The sequence below is a fragment of the Protopterus annectens genome, chromosome 13.part0, assembly GCF_019279795.1.
Source record: "Protopterus annectens isolate FY-2018-M chromosome 13.part0, PAN1.0, whole genome shotgun sequence".
Lineage (NCBI taxonomy): Eukaryota > Metazoa > Chordata > Ceratodontiformes > Protopteridae > Protopterus > Protopterus annectens.
The window spans coordinates 1043860174-1043882534 of record NC_056747.1 but is presented as its reverse complement, the minus strand read 5'-3'; the positions used below and the strand labels follow the sequence as shown (position 1 = coordinate 1043882534).

At 36.7% G+C, this 22361-nt stretch overlaps 1 protein-coding gene across 3 annotated transcripts in view; it reads right to left on the bottom strand.

Moving 5' to 3' along the window:
* Nucleotides 1–22361, bottom strand: part of IKZF3 (IKAROS family zinc finger 3) — a 414014-nt gene that overhangs the window by 62670 nt on the left and 328983 nt on the right. For 2 of the 3 annotated variants that reach the window (XM_044055472.1, XM_044055473.1), the window contains one exon: nucleotides 21583–21674. In XM_044055472.1, coding sequence (XP_043911407.1) covers nucleotides 21583–21674 — 92 coding nt within the window. Of the gene's footprint in view, nucleotides 1–21582; nucleotides 21700–22361 lie in introns of all 3 variants that reach the window. The other variant, XM_044055471.1, reaches the window with a different exon arrangement.

Below are 22361 nucleotides of genomic sequence, written 5' to 3'. Positions count from 1 at the left end.
TGAGATATTCTTTGAGAGAGGACTTAAATAAATGGAGGCTAGATATACTTCTGACTGAATTTGAGATAGAGTTCCATAATTTGAATATGCAGTATGAGTATAAACTTTGCCCCATACTTTTTTTATTGGTTTTTAGATTTCAAGCAGGTTTTTGTCTTGAAAGGGCAGGCAGCAATTAAGTAGATAGTGATGAAGTACTGAGGAGCTAGAAGGGCAGGTAGAGGCATTATATAGTATCCACGAAAACAAGTAGAGGGAAGCAAGGCAGCAAACACCAACAGATGAAAATTAATAGTATGTTATAGATTAGGAGAAGTTGCATCTGGGCTAGTTGATGTGGGAGTTCTAAACAGTTGCGAGCACAAGATCATTTCTAGCTGCTTTTTATATTTACATTCAGAAAAACATCAGAAATATTTAGCTTTCTATCAAAAACATTTCTGTTGCATTGTACATAATTAGCAAATTATTTTGCATATGGACCCTGTGCATGCTTATCACAGACATCGTGAGACAATATATTTGATTTTTTTTTTTTTTATATACAGTTTGTAAAATTAACTTGTTATGTCTGGGCTACTACTCACAAGCAAAATCTGTCCAGTGTCTTTATGTTACACCCTGAATTTGTCAGAAAAGTACATTGAGATTTACTTACACACTAGGTAATGTAAGTGCTTTAAAGATGGCTTCTGATAAGATATTATGTAAAGCGGCGGTATCTATCTTCAAGGTATCACTTCTAGGAATTATAAGCTTATCAGACCAAAAATTACTTCCAGCACTCAATGTACTGTCTAGCATCTGCATTACATTCGGGTTATGGACATCAGCTGCCGCCATGAACATTTCAGCTATAATCTGCACTTGTTAATAAAGAACATGTAAACCTTTGTTGAACTGGCTTATTTTGACTTTTACACATTTGCAAAATGATTCTGATTTTCTAACTTCCATATCTGTTTTCATTTGTCTGTAACCATGCCTTTCACATGCAGGTCTATTTTTAACAGCTCAGGTGACTTTGGGAGCCAACATGAGTGCATTCTACTTATTTATTTGTGTATCTCTTTATTTATTTATATTGCATTCGCCTGTTAACTTGATAAAACAAATAGGTGCAAAGCTGTCTTTTCAGAGGTGACCTGTGAGTAATGTCTCATTAAGTGAATTGCTCATTCACACAGTAAGCAAATGTTGACTGAGACAATCTAACCCAGGACCAGAGAATGAAAGTTGTTAGTAGCTCATATCCTTAATCATCTAAATAAACTCTGGTGACCTGTACTTTCATCATGCTTATTTGTTTATTTTATTTTGCTTTTTGCTGTATTTTATCATTGTTTTCATTTATAACATTAATTGTATACAGTTTGAGTGCCTCTTCTGAAGCTTTAAGCTGTAAACATGAACTTTCATTCACGCTAAACACATCTAATGGCTCATTAGGTGTCAGGTTTGCTGCCTGACTCTGACTTGATAACATTTTATATCACACAGAATTATATCTTTTATTAGCAAAGCATGTACGTCTCTAGATAGCATGCATTACCTTCTGAATCCCTTGATTTCTAGTGAAAAATAAATGCCTTACATGCTGCAGATTTTTTCTTTCGTTCATAGTATGCTTTGAAAGTCTCTCTCAGTACTGCTAGAATGTCACTTTCTTTCTAGTTGAACCTAACCTCAACTTTACTAGAAAAACTCATTCAGACTCTGCCACTGACTGCTACGAGGGAAAGGTTAGTTTGATTTCCCTTGTATTTTGTATATTATGGTATATTTTCATTGTACCATGTTTTAATTGCTTTCTGTTTTCCACTGCATGTTTAAACTAGGAAAGAAACCAAAGCCGTGTCTGCTGAGTCATGGACATTCGATTTTCCCCACCCTCCAACTCTACTGTTGTTCTTTTTTTAAACGCGCTGTCTTTCTAGTCGTCAGCCACTTATGTTAATTTGAGAACATAATTCTTTCCCTTTCCTCTCTCATTGTCTGTTGTCAGTAAGCACTAAAGTATCATTTATGTGAATTCATTAATCTCACGCTATTTACATTTATTCACCCTCCTACTATCTTCCATACAACCAGAATACTGAGTGCCCATCCCCATACAATTGTCTTGTTCTTATAAATTTAGTGGCTCATGCCTAAGGCTGCTAAAGCTCCCCTTACCCTCTCTTTCATATCTTCCTGACTGTTATTCACTGTAATTCTTAGAACTTTAAACTAATTTTTTCCATCTTACTTTTAAAATCTGCAGTATCTGGGACAAGCCAATCAATCACAGAAGAGCTTACATTCTGCATGTCAGCAGTCATCTTGAGATTAATGCTAATGTTATGCTCCTGGTGAGAGAAAGAGCAGAAGGACATTATTTCCTATATTTCCGAGAGACTTCTAATCACTGGAAAGCCTGATTTGAGGGAAGGAACAGAGGGTTATTGATTCCTGTCTCTCTGACTGGGTATTGTGTGTGTGTGTGTCTGTGTGTGTGTGTGCGTGTGTGTGTGTGTGTGTGCGTGTGTGTGTGTGTGTGTGTGTGTGTGTGTGTGTGTGTGTGTGTGTGTGTGTGTGTGTGTGTGTGGGCAAGTGTGGGTGTGTGTGGGTCCGCGTGTGTTTTCGTGGGCATGTGTGGGAATATGTGTGTGTGTGTGTGTGTGTGTGTGTGTGTGTGTGTGTGTGTGTGTGTGTGTGTGTGTGTGAGAGAGAGAGAGAGAGAGTTTCCTGATTGGTCTGGTTGTTATCCTGGGCATCTACAAGATGACTACAACAAGCCTACAGACTCCTACAACATGTGGGATGTTGCACCTGTAGCTCTGTTAATTTTTTAAGTCAGCCAGAGTGATAATGAAAATTTATCCCAAGTGTTGTCTAATGTTCCTCCTAGCTTTGTCAGGAAGTCTTCAGCCCCTTCACATGGACACAATCTCATCTCTCTCAACTGTCATCGATTCTACACAACTCTCCATATTTTGCCTGTTATACCTTCCCTGTGCCCTATAGCTCCCAAACCATTACAGTCAGTCAGTAATAGCAAAATTAAAAGTTTCACATATCTTATCAGGATGCAAGAACTATCCCCTTGCAAAGTCTTCAGCTGGTGAAGAGAACTAAAGCCCTGCTTTATTATGGACCTACTTTCAGTAACAAGGATAGAGGGGTTGAAACCCCCCATTATTAGTTTTAAAATGACTAAGGGAAATATTTATAGTACCGCTGGTAAATAGTGTAAGACTAAAGCTAAGCTTTGTTATAATGCTTCTCCTTGTGTCAAGGGTACAGGGTTTAAAGCTTTTCTCCTCTTGTATTTTTTTAAAGACTTAATTTACATAATTTCCCTTGTGTCTTGTATTAGTGTATAGAACTAAAGCTGTGCTTTGTTAATAAGATGCTTTCTGAGCCAAGGGTACAATATTTGAAACTTTTACCAACCTTAAAGAGAAACCCTGGTGTCTAGTATTCCCCATCTGCATGTCCTTTGTGTTGCAAAACCGTTGTTCTATTAACATTCTAAGTAACGTTCGAGTACTATTTAAATAATATTCCAGGTGTCTAGTGTCCTCATCCCCAAACTATACATCTTTTGTGCTGTAAAACTGTTATTCCCTTAACTTTTTAAGTGATTGTAGAGTATTATTTCAAGACTATCCTTGGTGTTTAGTCCCCCACCTCCCAAATATTGTAGGATTTGCTCATTAGTCTAGGGGAGTATGGAGGTGTGACACTATCCCCCTGACACACATGCATAGACACAATCATACTCACAGACACATTCAGCCATTCACCTGTATAAACACACACACACACACACACACACACACACACACACACACACACACACACACACACACACACACACACACACACACACATACACACACACACACACACATAACCGCTCATCCTTTTGCATGCACTCACACACAGCCACACACATATGCACACACACATACACACACACAGACACCATCACCACTTGTCCTTTAAACTCACTAAAGCAATGGGTGAGTGTGGATTTTTGCTGAGTTAATTAGCTGAGCTGGCCTGGCTAAGTAGAATTGCTCAGCTGCATAAGTGCCTTACCACAGGCACTTAAAGGGGAAAGCACATGGCTATTTAGCACTGTCCACTCCCTCAGAATGCCTAATTAGCATACAGCTCAGATGGGGAGACAGCCTGCTGCAATTAAGCTATAGACCATGTAAAAATCCCTAAAGTGGGCCTGTGTGTGAATCAGAAAGGACTGTCAACAGTGGTCACAACCCCTATTTTTGGACTTCTTGCTGTTGTCAGCCCTTTCTGAATCTGGCCCTAAAACTGTTTTATACTTTTAATACTTCTTTACTTGTGCCATGAAAAAGAAAAATCTAGCAAAGTTAGAGATTCCACTGTGTGATACCATAAACCTCCTATATTAGAGGCAACATGGGGCATATGAAAATTACCTCTTTAAGGACATAAAGTGTTTCAGCTAAACAGGAATTCTGAATGTCCATGACTTTCTTTTTGAAGTGTATTTCTAGACAGTTTCAAGCCAATAAAACCAAACCCCAGTAGCTGAGAGTATGCATGTTTCTGCCTTCTTATGGCATTATCAGCATAGCATAAGTGGAATGTTTGGCTAACATTTGGGAACACAGGCTTGTCCTAGTCAACTGATATCCATAAAAGTTAGGGTGACTACAAAATATCCCAGCTAACAAACTAAAAAAATAAATAAGAAGGTCACACAGAAAAAACAATCTGTTAGAAAACCAAAAAGAAAGATCTAGCAAAGCTAGATTTTCCACTGTGTGATACCTTAAACCTCTTGTATTAGAGGTGACATGGGATATATGCAAATTACCCCTTAAGGACTTCAGGTGTTTCGGCTAAATGGGAATTCTGAATGCCCATGACCTTTTCTCTTAAGTCTATATCTGGACAATTTCAGGCCAATAAAGCCAAACCCCACTAGCTGTGGACATGAAACTTTAAATAAATTGCGATTTAGCTGAAACACCTGAGGTCCTTAAGGGGTAATTTGCATATATCCCATGAACACAAGAGGTTTAAGGTATCACACAGTGGAAAATCGAGCTTTGCTACATTTTTCTTTTTTGTTTTCTTAACCAATTGTTTTTTCTGTGTGACCTTTTTTATTTATTGTTTTACCTGTTTGACTTTTTTCTTCAGTTTAATTTGCAGTGTGTGTGTGTGTGTGTGTGTGTGTGTGTGTGTGTGTGTGTGTGTGTGTGTGACAGAGAGAGAGAGAGAGATAAATAGATAGATAGATAGATAGATAGAGATAAAGAGAGAGAGAGAGAGAGAGAGAGACATACCACTCAGACTTCTGAATCAAAAGCTTCTGCTGGCAAAAGTAATGTTTATTTCTGACACTGTGCACTATATTTACACTGCTTTTATACACATATCTTCATTAATGGCTGAATGAAGGCATTCTCATTAAAAGCTTTAGTAAGACTAAATGAAAACTGAGTAATCACACAACACACATCCCTGTTAATATTAATTCCATCTTAAAGCTTCAAGTATTACATCTGTCAGTATATAGTCATGATCAAAAGAATACTTCACAGTTTGCTCTCATGACATTAATTCATAAAAACAGAATATAGAAGCTATCTCAATGAAAATGTGTAGCATTTATCGTAAACCCAAAGAGAGGTTGAGGACAAAAACACTTAAGGAGAGGTTGCAAGATATGTCCAAAATAAAAACTCTCTAAATGTATGCTCAGGTCTTTGATTAGAGATTCAGTCTAGTCCTTGGGTAATGTGTGCACTAATCACTATGAGATCCAAGAATACATGTTTCTAAAACAAACACTTGATGAAATTAAGGATATGTCCATCTCTTAGTAAAAATGTAATGCCATTAGCAATTCATTTATAAAGAGTTTGTTTAGCCACAAACACACACACACACACACACACACACACACACACACACACACACACACACACACACACACACACACACACACACACACACACACACACACACACACACACACACACACACACACACAGACAGACACACACACACACACACACACACACACACACACACACACACACACACACACACACACACACACACACACACACACACAATTGTTTTGTCTTTCTGAGCTTCTGGTGTTTCTTAAAGGAAAACCAGACCTCTCAGGGATACTGGGAAAATATTGGCAGATGTGGTTATGAAAACCTTGAGGTTTGGATAAAGTGAGGTTTTGTCTTAAGGGACAGATGTTTCTTGCTGAAAGTTAAGCATAGTTATTTACCCGTAAAAGCCTAATTTCCACATTTCTTAGAGGCAGTTGATAGAAGTGACTATTAATACAAGACACTGTTCTGACATGAATTTCAGATATGCTAACATCTGACTGTCCAAAAGATGGGATGGGATGAGACACAAGATGAGCAACAAAGTTCAAATCTTATGGAAGGGAGGGGTACTTCAGAGCACCTGTAATGCAAAGTCACTTTTGCGGATTGCTGGATCGGATGGCCTTGGAAATAATTTTGCCTTCTATTAGCTATTGAATGCAGAAACCAAGAAAACAAGATACTTAGCATTGAAATACATGAAGGCCATATAAAAAAAGATGACTAAATTTAAGTATAGAGGTTTTCAAGGTTTGAAAAGTATGAAAGGGACAGATGGAAAACCTCTTCCATTTAGCCTTTTAAGTTACCCTGAAAGCATCAAAGATCTCCAAAATGTTTTCAGGGAAATCTGGTAAGTAGATTGCTGATACCACAGATATCAGGTTTTCAGATGAAGGGGGCTGACCACTGCAATTTTCTTACTTCTGTTGCTCATACTTCGACTGAATCTCACATTTTCATGATTTAAGGTTTAATAATGGCCTCTGGTTACTGTCTGTGTGGAATTTTCCTGTTCAGTCCATGACTGTTGGGGGGACATTTCACATTACTCCATACTGCAAAATGTCTGCTGTTTTGATAGACTGGTTATGGCAAGATTGCCTGTGATTGTGAAATTCACAATTTAATGATAATTAGATTAGTAAATAACATGGGTGGCTTCAGTGGTGCAGTGATTAGTGTTGCTGCCTCATAGCAAGAGGTTCTCCCGTTAAATTCCCAGCTGAGGTGCCTTCTGTGTAGAGTCTGCATATCCTTCCTGTGATCATGTGGGTTTTCTCTAGTTTCATCCCACAGACATGCTGCAGGTGGATTGGACACTCTAAATTAGCCCTAGATGTGTGTATATGTGCCTTCAGTGGAAGGTTGGGTGCCAGGCTAGCAATCTGACATTGTAAAGCTCCACTGCCAGTTGTTCTGTAGACTGTTATTTTGCTGTGGTGAACCCTAATGGGAAAAGACAGAACAAGATAAGTAAATAATATCCAGATAACCATAAATCGAACCTGTGTTGGCCATAAAAATGGGGATAAGCCTATCTGAACAACATTTTGACAGCATTCTTGTGATCAGACAGACACAGAGAAAGGTGTAGGTGAAAATCTCCACTCAGCAAAGAAAAATGTGGCAGAGCTCATTTACCTCTGTATTGTTGCAGGGCACATAACTTTGAGAGCAGTGCATTGCACTTTAATAATAATTTAGTTCTGTGTTCATTAGTTAAAAAAAAAATCACTTGACAAAAATAATGGTACGAGAATGTTTCAAACAGGCTATTTTGCTATCAATCTCCTCACAGGCCCGTAAAAACAAATAAGAAATGATTCATTTTCTCCTACACAAGCTGTTTTTAATTTAAATAATGTTGAATTATTATTTGTCAGTTTCCTTTCATTTAGGCATTTTTTCCAAGAAAATTGTAGCTGCTTGGTAATACTGGAAATGTTAATGTTTCAGGCTAACTGGCTGTTTATTTATTTATATTTCTATCTACCTCAAGTATTCTTTTGAAGCATTGCTTATGTTATTCATTCTTTATCAGTTGCGAGGGATCTTCGAACGCATTGGGCACAGTGCAGAGAAAGGTATACTAAATGCAACACCAACCCATCTCAGAATTTACTTATGTTCACTAACAGAGAGTACACGCTTTTAGATGATCGCCAGTTTACCTAGTGTGCTTTCTTGTAATTTGGATAGAAATTGGAGCACCCGAGGAAAATGAGTGTTCTACAGTTGCTTGAGCTCCAGCTGCCCGAATTCCAGTAACGCACAGGCAGGGACTCAAATGGCTGTAACCCCATCTGACTAGCTGCTTATCCTCAAACTCAAAAATACATTTAGCAACGCAGCTGCAGCACCATCTTCTAATGTACTAGGAGGTGGTCACAAGCAAAGGCTTGCCGCGGACTAGGTAAGTAGGGATAAGGAGCCATGAGGACACATTTAGGTTTGGGGAGGTGGATAAGCAGTGGAGTGGGGACTTTATGGTTAGGGTGTAGGGCAGAGATTTTAGGCTTGAGGAATGATAGGGACTTTAGGATTATGGAGGGGGATTGAGATTCTAAAATAAAAGAGAGATTGTGGATGGGAGGTGAATGTATTTTTGGTTTAGATTTAGGTTTAGGGAGGGGGAAGGTGATTTTAGTTTTAAGGTGGATGGGGAGTGGAGCAGGGACATTAAGATTACTGAGAGGGACAGGGATTCTAGGTATAAGGAGTGATCATGGACAGGAAGGGGAAGGAGATTTTAAGTTAGATTTTAGTTTAGGTTAGATGTCTCATTGGGAACAAATAAATAAAAAAAATCATAAAGAATGGCCCAGAAATATTTTTCAGCTTAATGAATAGTTGAGAGGCATGCGTATTATAGAAATGGTAAAGCAAACATCAATTTAGCTGAAATAGTAACAGTATTAAAAGAATAACAATAACAAATGGCATTAGGAGTAGTTTAGACAAGAAGCATATAAATACAGATTCCTTGGAAACAGCATTAAGAAAATTATTTGATCCATCTTGCTGTAATAAAACTGATTTATCTGTACACACAGTTCAACACTTAGTAGATAATTCACACTGTGGTATTCAGATGTCTAAGTGACTGAACCCACACACTTACAGGAGACTTTAACATAAAATATATATATATCATTAGTGCTCTAGAAAAAGATGACAGGGTAGAAACAGTGTTAATGTATCACAGGAGTGAATTCCATATTTCTGGTGCTAGAACTGAAAAGGCTTTGGCAATGCACAAGAAAACTGTGCACCATCTTCTGTCGTAACTTTCTGTGTAGACATCTTCACGGTTCCAGGTCAAATACTTTATAAATAAAATTACAGAGATGGCATTTCGCTTATTGTCAATGCTGAAGTCCTCAGGAGAATAGGAACAATGTACTTACTGTATGCTCTTCAATGCTATGATTATAATGCTAGGATGGGGAGGAGTAATGAGGAGAAATATAGATTGTATAATAAAGACATACATAGCAAAGACTGTATAAACCTGAAATTTTACAGACATTTACTGGTAAGCTGGTACAAGCTAACAGTGACTTTTAGGTTGGGACTGATTGCAAGTATAGATTTAGCTTCAGCACTGATAAACAGAGAATCAAAGTGGATTTCAGGGGTGTCTCCTTTCTAACACTTTTCATACCCATTCTGTTGTAAAACAGCCGGCTTCTGTGAGCTGTGAAATTTACAAGACTGTAATTTCATTGTATACTGTAACAGATGAAACAGATGAGAGTAATCCCTCTTTATATACAAGTAACATGAACAGAAACAATGGTTAATTCTTTTTTTCTGTTTCAGACTTAAAATCTGAAATTCATCTGATTATGACTAACAGATGCTCTTGAAAAGCAATAAGGCTAACAGTCACAAAGCCCCTCTAATTGGGCATCTCAGTTACTTATATTCTGTTTACAAGTTCAGAATGGCATTCTCCTGTGTTTTTGTTTTTCTGTTCTGCAGTATTTTATAGAAATGCAGAGTAAGAAGTAGGTTCAAAGCAACTCGTCTTGATTAGTACAGTCTGGTAGCCCCCCTTAATAATATAGGATAGTTTGTTACATTATAGAAGACACGAGTAAGGAGGTAAATCTCAATATTTCAAGACACTTGTTTCTTGCAGTTAGTATTATAGTTACTAGGCATGCAGTCAAGAAGACCACTGAGTCACGTAGCCCAATTTTGAAATTGCCACAAAACACTGTCTATTTAAGTGACTTGCTGAAGGTCACACAGTTGGCAAATGAAGGCTAAGGGAATAAACCCATTACTACACAACGCTGCCCATTAATAGTTCCTATGCTTAGTCCTTTCTACTGCCAGGAAGTTAATTTTTTTTATTTATTTTATTTTATCTTACATTTATTTTACATTTGTTGACCGGGCTAGTCTAACTGGATATATGTCCATTTTCAGTAGAGGCCCAGGGAGAAAAGCTCCACATAAAAGACACTAACAAACAGAACATTTAACTACAGTTACAGATTATTTGTCAGACAAAAACAGGTGTTACAAGGTAACTTTAGCATGCATGATAGGTAAAAATAGAACAAATGAGATGAATTACCCCCACCCTTTGGATGAAACTTTTTTTTTAAACCAGACACTGCAAGAAGAAAAAAATATTCAGAAGAATGTAGGGGTTTCCCAAATCAAAGTTATGAGTAAGGCACAGGAGAACAGACTAGTTATAAACAGAATAGGACAAATTAGTTGAGGGGCAGTAGCTCATAAATGAGACAGAGAGATGTCCATACAGTTTTTCATGGGTACAATAGGTCCAACTAGAGTGTAGGGGTCTTAAAGTGGCTATAAAGTGCGTAGTAAATGGTGCTATAGCTTAGGATACCAGGAGGAGAAAAAATCTTAGTCAGGGTTAGTACAGGGACATAGCCAGTGGGTTGTAATGTATCATTTGAGTTTCTTTTTAAATAGTGTAGTTGAAGAAAGAGATGTGAGTTCACTGGGAAGTAGGTTCCAGGTTTTACCCACAGTGTTAGAGAAAAGGGAATCTCCTGCTTTATTGTTGGGTTTTTGTCTAGATACCAGTAGTTTATTTGCTGAGCGGAGGTTTGTAAGATTTTTATATGGGCTGATTAGACTTGTGAGAACTGATGTGTTACCTGGTTGATAAAGGATTTTATGAGTAATAATCAGTTGGTGAAATAGAATTTGATTATGTGATTCCAGCCAGCCCAGTTGAACCAGAAGTACATTCCAAACTATCAGTATTACACCACAGCTAAAAAAATAAAAATACTTAAAATAAAACTGTTGACAAAACTAAGATGTGAGTTCACTGGGAAGTAGGTTCCAGGTTTTACCCACAGTGTTAGAGAAAAGGGAATCTCCTGCTTTATTGTTGGGTTTTTGTCTAGATACCAGTAGTTTATTTGCTGAGCGGAGGTTTGTAAGATTTTTATACGGGCTGATTAGACTTGTGAGAACTGATGTGTTACCTGGTTGATAAAGGATTTTATGAGTAATAATCAGTTGGTGAAATAGAATTTGATTATGTGATTCCAGCCAGCCCAGTTAAACCAGAAGTACATTCCAAACTATCAGTATTACACCACAGCTAAAAAAATAAAAATACTTAAAATAAAACTATTGGCAAAACTAACTTGTAGCTGGCAATCAGTCTTTCAAAGTGAGTTTTGTAGCTGCATGTTACACAAAGTCCTATATTGCATTTGCTCAGTTGCCTCAAACAGCTTGTCATATACTATCACTAATTCCATTAGTAAAGGGGTATAGTGCTCCCTTTAACCACGTTCTGCCTGTAAAATTGGACAGGAGTTATTAACAGAATAAATTATAAGCAGCCACTAAACAGCAACAGGACCAACATACATTATGCTGATGGGTGAAACAGTTTAATGCACAGTACGAAATGACGCACCATCATCATTTAGCAGGTATTTCACAGACACATTTTAAATGTGCTATAAATGGAAAAATCCTCAGTTGGTATAGTATTATATTGAAAATGCAGTTGCCAACAGTTAATATTTGATTAGCAGTAGGTAGATGTAATCCAGTCTTACTTTCTGAAAAGGAACATACATATCTGAAAAGCAAAATGCCTTCTGCAAGTAAGTTATGCATATTTGTTAACTGCTGCCAGCATAAGAAAGGCTGCAAAAGATGTGGAATGCTTAAAGGGGGTATTAACAATTTAATGGGCAAAGTTATCATCTCTCTTCACAAACCAGTGGTGAAATTCCATCCTGAGTACTATGTTCAGTTACAGAGTTAACCATATGAGGTGAGGTTAGTGGAGCTTTGTACACTTCTGAAGTGACACAAAGAGAGCAAGAAAAGACATGAGAGAGACATTCAGGCATGCAAAAATGGCCAGTCAAGTCTAGGAGGGTGGTAGATCTAAGACAGGAAATTGTGTAAAAGCAAGGCAGCAATCTGAAATAAGAATGAAGATTACTGTGGTGGTGTTATTTTATTATTTGAGGAAATTTGTTTTTCCAGACAGGAATATCGTTGTATGGCAAGGTGTCCCACACAAGGATGAGATAATATAAGGTGGCATGGAACAGACATAAGGGTATCTTAGAGAGAAGCCACTCTTTTTATCGGCCACCATTTTTTGTATTTCTTTGTTTACATGTAACATACTTAGGATCTGCATCACTGCCTTTTGGGTAGTTTTCTTGAGTGCCTAGCTGCTGTATTCCTGGCTATTTGCATCTTTTTCTTTGTTGCTGCAATTCAGAAGATTCAAAATCATAGGGTAGTGCACAGATATGCAGACACACATCCTGTGAATCCCTGGCTATCTGCAATGCTGAAGAAGGTTCTTATATGAACACTTTGAGCAGTCATTTGCAATAACTTTAAGGAGACAATGTATCGGCATTACTGCAATCCTGCCACGACTGTGAGACTATGTGCTGAAAAAGTAAGCGGAAAACTGAGCATCTAGGAATAAATTCTTTGGCAGGATTTATGAGGTAGTCTTTCTTAACATTTTGCAATGACTAAAAGTTATTAATACATGTACGGCTCGTCTAGTAAATAAGCTGATGAATGTTGCAACCTAAGTGCTTCTAGTCTAGCAGGAGATCAGGTTCTGCCAAACTGTGCTTGGAAAAATGACCTCACTCCTTGAACAGCAACAGGCTAGAATTCTACCCCCGACAAGAAATAACAGGCTGACCCCCTTGATATCTTCAGAAGAAGTAGTTGGACAGACAGACAGAAGATATCAAGCAAGATATAACTTTCATTCTTGTCATTGTTTCTGAAGACAGTAACTAGATAAAAGTGTCCTATAAGGTGACACAAAAACGTCTGGTTAAGTTTAATCAGGGTTATTAAATAAATGCAGTCGAGGGACTCAAAGTTGATAACATAGTTGAGCTCACATAAGAAGTTTGATTAAAAACAATTCTGTTTTTAGTCATAAACTGGCAATATACAGATTTTTTTTTGTCATTTACTTCAGTGTTATGCAAGCCTACTTTTATTCAACAGCTTCTCATTTTTAAGTTTAAATTAAGTGTTTTTGCAGTTTAATAGTGTCAGTTGCTCATAATGCAACAACACATGATCAAACACAGACCAAATACTCAATAGGCCAGTATATAACCAATTTGCATTAGTTACACAAATTGCAGACATTTTCCGTTATCATCTTTTAGACCAGTGCACAAACAGTAAGAATTACCCTGACTACTTCAGCTTGCTTCAGGGTATTAGCTCAAAGCTGTTCTTTGCAAGTCTTTCTAGTCACAGGCGCAAAAATGAAACATTAAGGCTTCTACTTTACATAAAGTTATTTAGATTGGCAACCATCTGTCATTTTTCCCCTTTTTGTGCATTGCAATGGTCATTATTCATAGTGGTACATGAAGCCCTTTTAGAAATGGCCAGTTTACAAATATATTTATATATATATATATATATATATATATATATATATATATATATATATATATTATATGCAGCTAATGGTTTATTAGTATAAATGGGTTCAACTGTATCTGCTGCTTTTAAAGATTATTAACACTGATCTACTTGAAGAAATCTTTTTAGCAGGGATTTGAGGATTTTTGAAGGAACAACATCTTCTCCAGGATTTGGACACAAATATCCCCATAACTAAAATGCATGTAAATGAGACCTCTGGGTTATTTATAAAATAATAACAATAATAAAATAAAACATATGAATTATATGGATAGCCATGAAGTTGCATGTAGTCTGTAGATACAGTGAAATTTTATTATGTTGCTAATTCCATCATGACAGAATGAGCATGCATTGCAACTGATAAATAAATGACTCAAAAACTAAAGAAAAATGACTGAACTAGGGAAGAATGTCCACAAACATTATGTCATATCCACCACCACCAACATCAGTCATGATTTGTAAGGCATTTGGGCAAGCTACATTAAAGCACTAAGTTATGATGAATTTCATACAAAGGATACTGGAAAGGAGGCATGGAAGTAAATGGAAAATAAATAAGAGAAAAGGTCATAAATGAAACCAAATCAAGCCATCTCCACTGGTGCAGAGGGATGAAGTCCTGACTATATCCAAGCTATCTAGAGTCATTTAGTTGCCCAGAGCTGGCTTGGGCAGAATGGCTTTGCATTGACTTGCTAGGGAACGGGGTGGACCAGTACTTTCTATTGCGACAATCCATGAAGACTCAGTTACCCTTGGAATTCATGTTTACTTTATTAGTACCTTTCCCTTGCAAATACATACTTGTATATAGCCTCTTTAGCTGTGATCTACATTTCTGAGTCGGGCTTTCTGATTTGATTATTGTTTGTATTGGTTTTGCTGGGTATCCATCATTTACTTGAAAAAAACAAACCTTAGCTGTGGCTGAGAATGTGTCACTGTGGGCTGGTCACTTACCTGTTCAATAAATAAGTAATGAGACTGACACAGAAACAAATATATTTCAATGTATACAGTGAGATAGCAACTCCTTACTCTGCTCTCATAGTTATGCCATTTATAAGTCACTTGATTTGAGAATATGGTAGCCTGTCTCACAGAGATAATTAAAATGCAAGAGAAACTTGTATTATAATATAATATTGTTGGGATTGCTCCAGTGGCAGGTAAGTGTATTACAGGCTGCCTGCCCAGTGCCAAAAACTTGTATCACTAATCTAACCATTACATAACCTTGCCTGGCCATCAAAATCCAAGAGCATAAACATGAGCTTTACTGCTAAATCACACATAAGCTGTTCCTGTTGCTACTTCTGAAGAAAGGACAACGTTGGAATAACTCTGCACCAGAATGTGGTGTTAGGGTATATTTTGCTACTGTGATTCTTTATAGAACACCTGTGATGGCCACAACAATCTAATGGCTACCTCTGTAGCTGCAGCATGGTAGTACCTGGGCAGTAATGTATCAGGAACCCATTACAGTACTAAAGTACACTTCTCATGTGATCATGGACTAAGCTCCACCAAGAAATTTATGTTTTTTTATTCATACTTGGCATTGTCTTTGGGAAGGTAGACCTTGGCCACCATTTTGTTGGGACTGTGTATGGCCATTTTGTAGTTCTCAGTTTTCTGTGATAGCATATCTGTATTTGTTAGAATTAAGACATACTGTACTTAATTTATTGTGCAAATTATTTGTGGCTTAATTAAATTCATTATTAGCACTGTTCTGAATATATTGTTGGTATACAAACATAAGCAGAAATTCAAGTATCAGTACACCCACGAGGTATTCTTAGTTGACCTCTTTTATATATTTCTAAGAATAAGAAATATGTCTTAGTTTGATTTGTATTAATGACAATACATGATTTTTTAAATAATTTGATACCAGCAGTATTTACTGTTGAACTTTTCAGCTTGCTATTTTAAAATATAGTAGCATTCCTTTATTTGAGACAGTGTTACTCAAACTATTTTTCTGGTTTGACAGTATAGGTTTTTACAATGTCTATGTTATGCCAAAATGCAAATAGTTTGGGCTGCTCAAAAATCATTAAAAAAATCTGAAAAGATATAGTAGGGTCGTCAAGAGCAAACAAATGGATTTACTTTGATTAATTGAATGCAGTTTTAATCAGCATTTGGCTAATCAAAAGTAAAACATCTAAGTAGTTGATAAATTATAAATAGGTTCATAGGTTCATAGATTAGTACTAAGCTAACTGCCCTTGGGAGACATTTTAAGCCTAACCAATTATCCCTTGTGAGACTCAAACCCTGCACCTTGTATTTGTAAGGCAAACACCTTAACCATTAGAGCACCACTTCAAAACAGTGCCACTCTTAACATCACACAACTCACAAAAATATTTCATTATTGTAGTGGTGGTATCAACACCCCTCCCACCCCAAGGTGGGGGCTAGTCATCATCCCTCCTAACCTCTCAAACCCAGGAAAGAGGGTAAAGGTTTAAAACAAAAATAAAACTCTTTCTTCTTCTTCAACTACTGTGAGCAAGAAACAAAGCACAATGGTGCATGACATAATCAGTTACAATACATGAAATATAAGCTACAGAAACCCAGTGATCTTGATGTTATAGCACTAGATTGACTGAAGAAGGTAATGAAAAAGCACAGGATTCCAGAAACTAATACACATATTAGCAGTGTCAGTGGCACAATAGGTAGTCCACTGGCCTTTGGTGCACAGTGTTTGGGTTCTGTTGCCACACCAGGTAGACTGATTGCTGACTCTGCAGTGCAACATAAGGGGGTGCTGCACTTCTGAGTGTGCCTTCCTTTGGATGAAACATCAAACCAAGGCCCCATCTACTTGAGTTGGTGCTAGCTCAGGTGGATGTAAATGAATCCATGGCACCTATTGAAAAGAGTAGGTGAAGCTCCCCCATGACCTGGCAAAATTTCCCCTAATATTATAAATACCACCTTGGGTCTCCCATGAAAAGAGGCTACTAACCTGGTCAACAAAGGATAAATAAATATAATTCAGTTGGTGTATGAACAATTCTATAATTAAAGATTCAATGAGGGACACAATTCTTAACTGCTGCAGTTATTTTTGGTTAAAGTCATTTGATAGTTGACAGGGCTGAAAATTCTGATTTCACCCAAGACCATGCAGTATTGATAACAGCCTATAAAATACAAAAACATAAACAAAAAGTGTTCATATTTTGACACAATGATATTTTAACACACTGTGCTTTTAAATATTATCTCAAAAATGTGATTTGACCAAGGGATTGGTATCCCCACAGATTGACCTGAATGCTACTTCAAAACTGTGGCAATTATATTGGAAATAAGTCAGTAAGGAGATGCTTCTTTTTATGAGCAAGGCTGTAGAAATAATATTAGTATATGGCTGGTGTTAATGTATGTTACTAATGACACCTAGTGCAGAACAATACATTAAAATGTTTCATTATTCATGGTAAACATAGTTAAATTACATGAGCTCTGTTACCCAGATTGTCCGTTCTGAATGAAAATAGGAACAAAGACAGTTAAACTGATGCTGTGGCCATTAATATATGTTGCCTATAGTGTATATAAACTAACAAATCATGTTGTCTTTGGGGTTTGTTTTGTTAACTATAATATCTTATAACCATTGATAAATAATCCATATTTGTAAAATACAACTCTTAACACACCAGAACTGCACGTTATTAAACAAATAATGCTGTGTGTGTGTGTGTGTGTGTGTGTGTGTGTGTGTGTGTGTGTGTACATATATATGTAGATTCCTTATCTACTTACTGAAAACAACATATTGAAAGTCATAATACTGAATGTACAAAGATGAAATGTTAAAAAGTTGATATTAAAACACCTACTCCCTGCATCTGCAGATAGCTGAACTTTTCTCCTATGTGACCCATGTTAGTACTCAATTCCAACTTTCACTAACAAAGGAGTGATACTGTTTACTGACTGGCTGTGGACTGGCACAGAGTACACATGTAGTACATGCATGCTATTAGTAGGTATTTTGAGTTCAACATATTAAAGTTTCATTTTGACATTTAAGGATTTTATATTCAATATTATGACTTTCAGTATATCTCTATTCAATAAGTTAAAAAAAAAAAAATATATATATATATGTGTGTGTGTGTGTGTGTATACAGAGACAGAGGGAATATACATCTCTCTCTCTGCATATACTATCTATCGAATTATCTGTGCTTGATTGCAATGATTCAGATTTCAGTTTTTTAGACAAAATGTTGCTTACTAGCTCATTATATCATTCGGACATATTTTGTTCTCTGCCAAAATCAGTTATTAGGGTGCATGTGGTATATTGTCCTAGACTTACCACTTGGCTTGTTACCTTATCTTGCTTACATATGCCAACTCAAGTCTAAACTGGCAAGGAAATTTTATAAAAGGTGGAAGCCTGTCCAAGGCCTTCTTAAGCAGAGATGCCGAATGAAAGTAAGTTTTGTTTAACAATCAGTCCCTAATCTTCATTTTTGTTCTTACTCTTTCCATCATATTTATGTGTGTGTGTGTGTGTGTGTGTGTGTGTGTGTGTGTGTGTGTGTGTGTGTGTGTGTGTGCGAGCCTGTGTGCGTGTATGTCTTTCGGTGGCTCTGTGTAAGTATATATGAACATATTTATTTTACATGTGCACACATGTACTTTAACACACAATAAGCAATCATTCAGTTATGTAATTATTTGCTGTCCCAATATAATAAAGGCAAATGGCAGTAAATGTAATAAATTACATAATTACTAAAAACCAGTTTGCAAATACTTCAAATGCAATGATAAATTAGTTTCTGTCTTGAAGTTTAAGCAAGTCTAGAGACCAAGTAATACCTAATTTTAATAATTTTTGTAAATGATTCACACTTTTATAGTCTACCCATATTATAATTTCTACTGTGACCTTTATTAAAAGTTAGTAGATGGGGATAGGTCGCCCACTCGTTTAGCACCTGAATTTGATTCTCAGACAGAACACTGTGACTCTAGCTTATGCCTTTACCTTCATCTTACTAAAACCAAAATACATTTTTAAATAAACCATCTCTCATTTTTTATTGCTTCACCTTAAAATAATTTATATTGCTAATAAAGCAGCATTAAATATAAATGTGCATTATTCACAAGTTAGCATAAAGAATCATTGCAAATGAATACTGAAGCATATATTACTGCACAACAATAAATAACAAGTTACATATAAACCTGTAAAAAACTGCATGCATACATTATTGTTAAAGTAATCATCTTTGCTTCTAATCTTCTGAAAAAAGTATTAAAGTATAACTGCTAAATCAACACACACACACACACACACACACACACACACACACACACACACACACACACACACACACACACACACACACGCGCGCGCGCGCGCGCACAAGCATACTTTCCTCAAAAACACACCCAGTTACACAGGAAAAGAAACAGAAGGCATACAGTTATAAAAGTAGCATACAGCAACATTCACTCAGATAGAAACTTAAAGGACATTCATTTTAGAACTTTAGGTGTTTTTAAAAATAATAAAAGTTTACATAAAGTTACACTGGCACAGCTGAGCTTTGAAGAAAAGGCATGATGAATATATGTATATACACACACACACACACACACACACACGCGCGCACACACACACACACACACACACACACACACACACACACACACACACACACACACACACACACACGCGCGCGCGTGTGCGTGAGAGCACAAGCATACTTTCCTCAAAAACACACCCAGTTACACAGGAAAAGAAACAGAAGGCATACAGTTATAAAAGTAGCATACAGCAACATTCACTCAGATAGAAACTTAAAGGACATTCATTTTAGAACTTTAGGTGTTTTTAAAAATAATAAAAGTTTACATAAAGTTACACTGGCACAGCTGAGCTTTGAAGAAAAGGCATGATGAATATATGTATATATACACACACACACACACACACACACACACACACACACACACACACACACACACACACACACACACACACACACACACACACACACACACACACACACACACACACACACACACACACACACACACACGTGTGTTTGTGTGTGTGTGTGTGTGTGTGTAATATATGACAATAGATATATTAGCTACAGATATAGATCTAGATGCAATCATGTCATATAAAAAGACAAAAATAATTTCATCTTGGCATGTTTAACATCTATTTTTCATTTAAGCTATATACATTTTCTGAAGCAAAACTTTCTTCCAGGTTTTTCTGTTCAGCTTCATACTAAAGTAAGGCAGTCCTGGCAGTCCTGGCTTGCTATGCAGATATATGCATGTGCAGGCAAAACTGTTGCTATACATATTCTGAAATGTAAGAAGTATCTGCTAAAATTTCACCAAAAACTGTTGCTTCACAAATTATTCTCTTAGCAGAGGATGTCATCATAGTAAACACACACACATACACAAACATATTCTTTTTTAAACTTGGATGATCAGTAATCTATTCAATAAAATCCTTACCCCACCAACACAACAGTGTTTTCCGGCACCTTTCTCTCAGTTTTTCTCAGAAAAATATTTAAACTAGAGATCAGATCTTCACAGTTCAGGCATAACTGTCCCCAAATTCAAGTACGACCTGTTTATATTTTCAATCTCTTTGCAAGCACTTCAGTAAGTCACCAATAAAAAAGTAAAACAATAAAAATCATCTGCACTTCTATGGCCAGGATGTCACACTACTGCACTTAAGCAGCGTGACGTCTTTGAAATAATCACTGTTGAAGGCAGGTTATGTATAACTACAATGAAACCAAGTCTGTTGCAACTGCATAGCAAACGGGATATCACATGCAAGCATATAAACCGTAAAATAAATTTGCTTGTAATCTTTACTTTTAATTCATCTGTTGGCACCACTGAGGACTGTGTTTACACTGGATGTGCTTATGACCGTGTGTGTGTGTGTGTGTGTGTGTGTGTGTGTGTGTGTGTGTGTGTGTATGCAAGTCAGTTAGTGCTCTTTGTAAAGATATGTTTTTTAAATTTTTATGATTTTAATAGTGGCTTTTACGTGAATTTTATATCTAAATCATAACAAAGATAGGTTGCAACAGATAAAATACAAGACAATAAAATGTAGTTGTTTACTTGTGTATCTTCTTAAGAAGAACAGTTTTTCCCCCCAACACATTTTTGAGGTTACTAGTATTATAATTTCTTAAAAATTCTATGCAGCTTTATGTGTAGTAATACTGCCAGACTGCTTGGTGTATTTGCATTTTATGAACTTGACGTTCTCCTGCTGACATGTCAGCATAAAAATATTCCAAACCACCTAAGCTGTCTTAATGAGACATTTATGCATGTTTTTTAAAACATAATATAGTCCAATATAAGTGAGAAAACAGACCTAGTGCTGTACCTTTGTGTGAGTCTATTGCTCTTGCATTATGTTCAGTATAGCTCTTACTATAGAAAGGGACAATTGCCACAGATGTGTTTGTGAAACTAAATATTTGCATTAGTTCGTCCATCTATATGTTAAGTTAACTGTACATCAAGTGCAATAAAACTTTATGAAATGTATCATAGACTTGATACTTAAAACATAACCTCATGTAAATAAACACGGGATGCCCTTTCAGTAATATGTAGGTGGAAAACCCACGCATCTCATAACTGCCATAATTTTAAAGTCTCTTCTTCTTACCAGTAAATTTCTGAGGCATTGAACTTTTTCTTTTGGCCACGTTGCTTGCCAGCCGATCCAAAACAAGTGCTCTCTCAGTGCCCATCTCTGATCTGAACTGCCTGACCTCTTCACTCTCTGTTTGAAAATAAAAAGTTGGAAGAAAAAATGCAGAGTAACAAAATAAGTGAATAGTTTGAATGCTTTACTCTCCAGGCAGAACTCTTCTCTAACTGGAAGGAAGTTGGTTTAGGAGAACTGACGTAACGTCATTTGCCAGTAGTGTCAGGGGTGCAGAGGTTGTGGCCAACAGAAGAAGGCAATGGAAGCATAAAATCTTGTGGTCCTAATCTCATGCAGGAGAACATGACTGAGGTAATACAGATAGCTGTACTAGCAAGAGGAAGTGCAGAACTGTGAATCTGGCCGTGGTTGGCTCAGAAGCAAAGGGAGATGTGAACTGTCACTTAGATCTCTGTTTCTGAGTCATACTGCGACATCTGCAGCATTATGAAGCTGGAAACAGAAAGGACTGCTGACTGCTGTAGCAGTTTTAAACAATGTTTGTGGTAACCTAAAACTTAAATAAATATGATTTCTATTTTTTTAATAAAATGTTACCATCCACCAAAAGTTTGCTTCTTTAAATATCATGTCAAATGAGACATACTTACTATGTTTCTCATAACATTCTCTGCTAGCCTTATTCCTATCTACTCATCCATTTAATATTTTTTTTTACTGGAAGCACACACAGATTTCATTTGTGCTTTTTGCTCTCTCAGATCTGCTGCAAACCA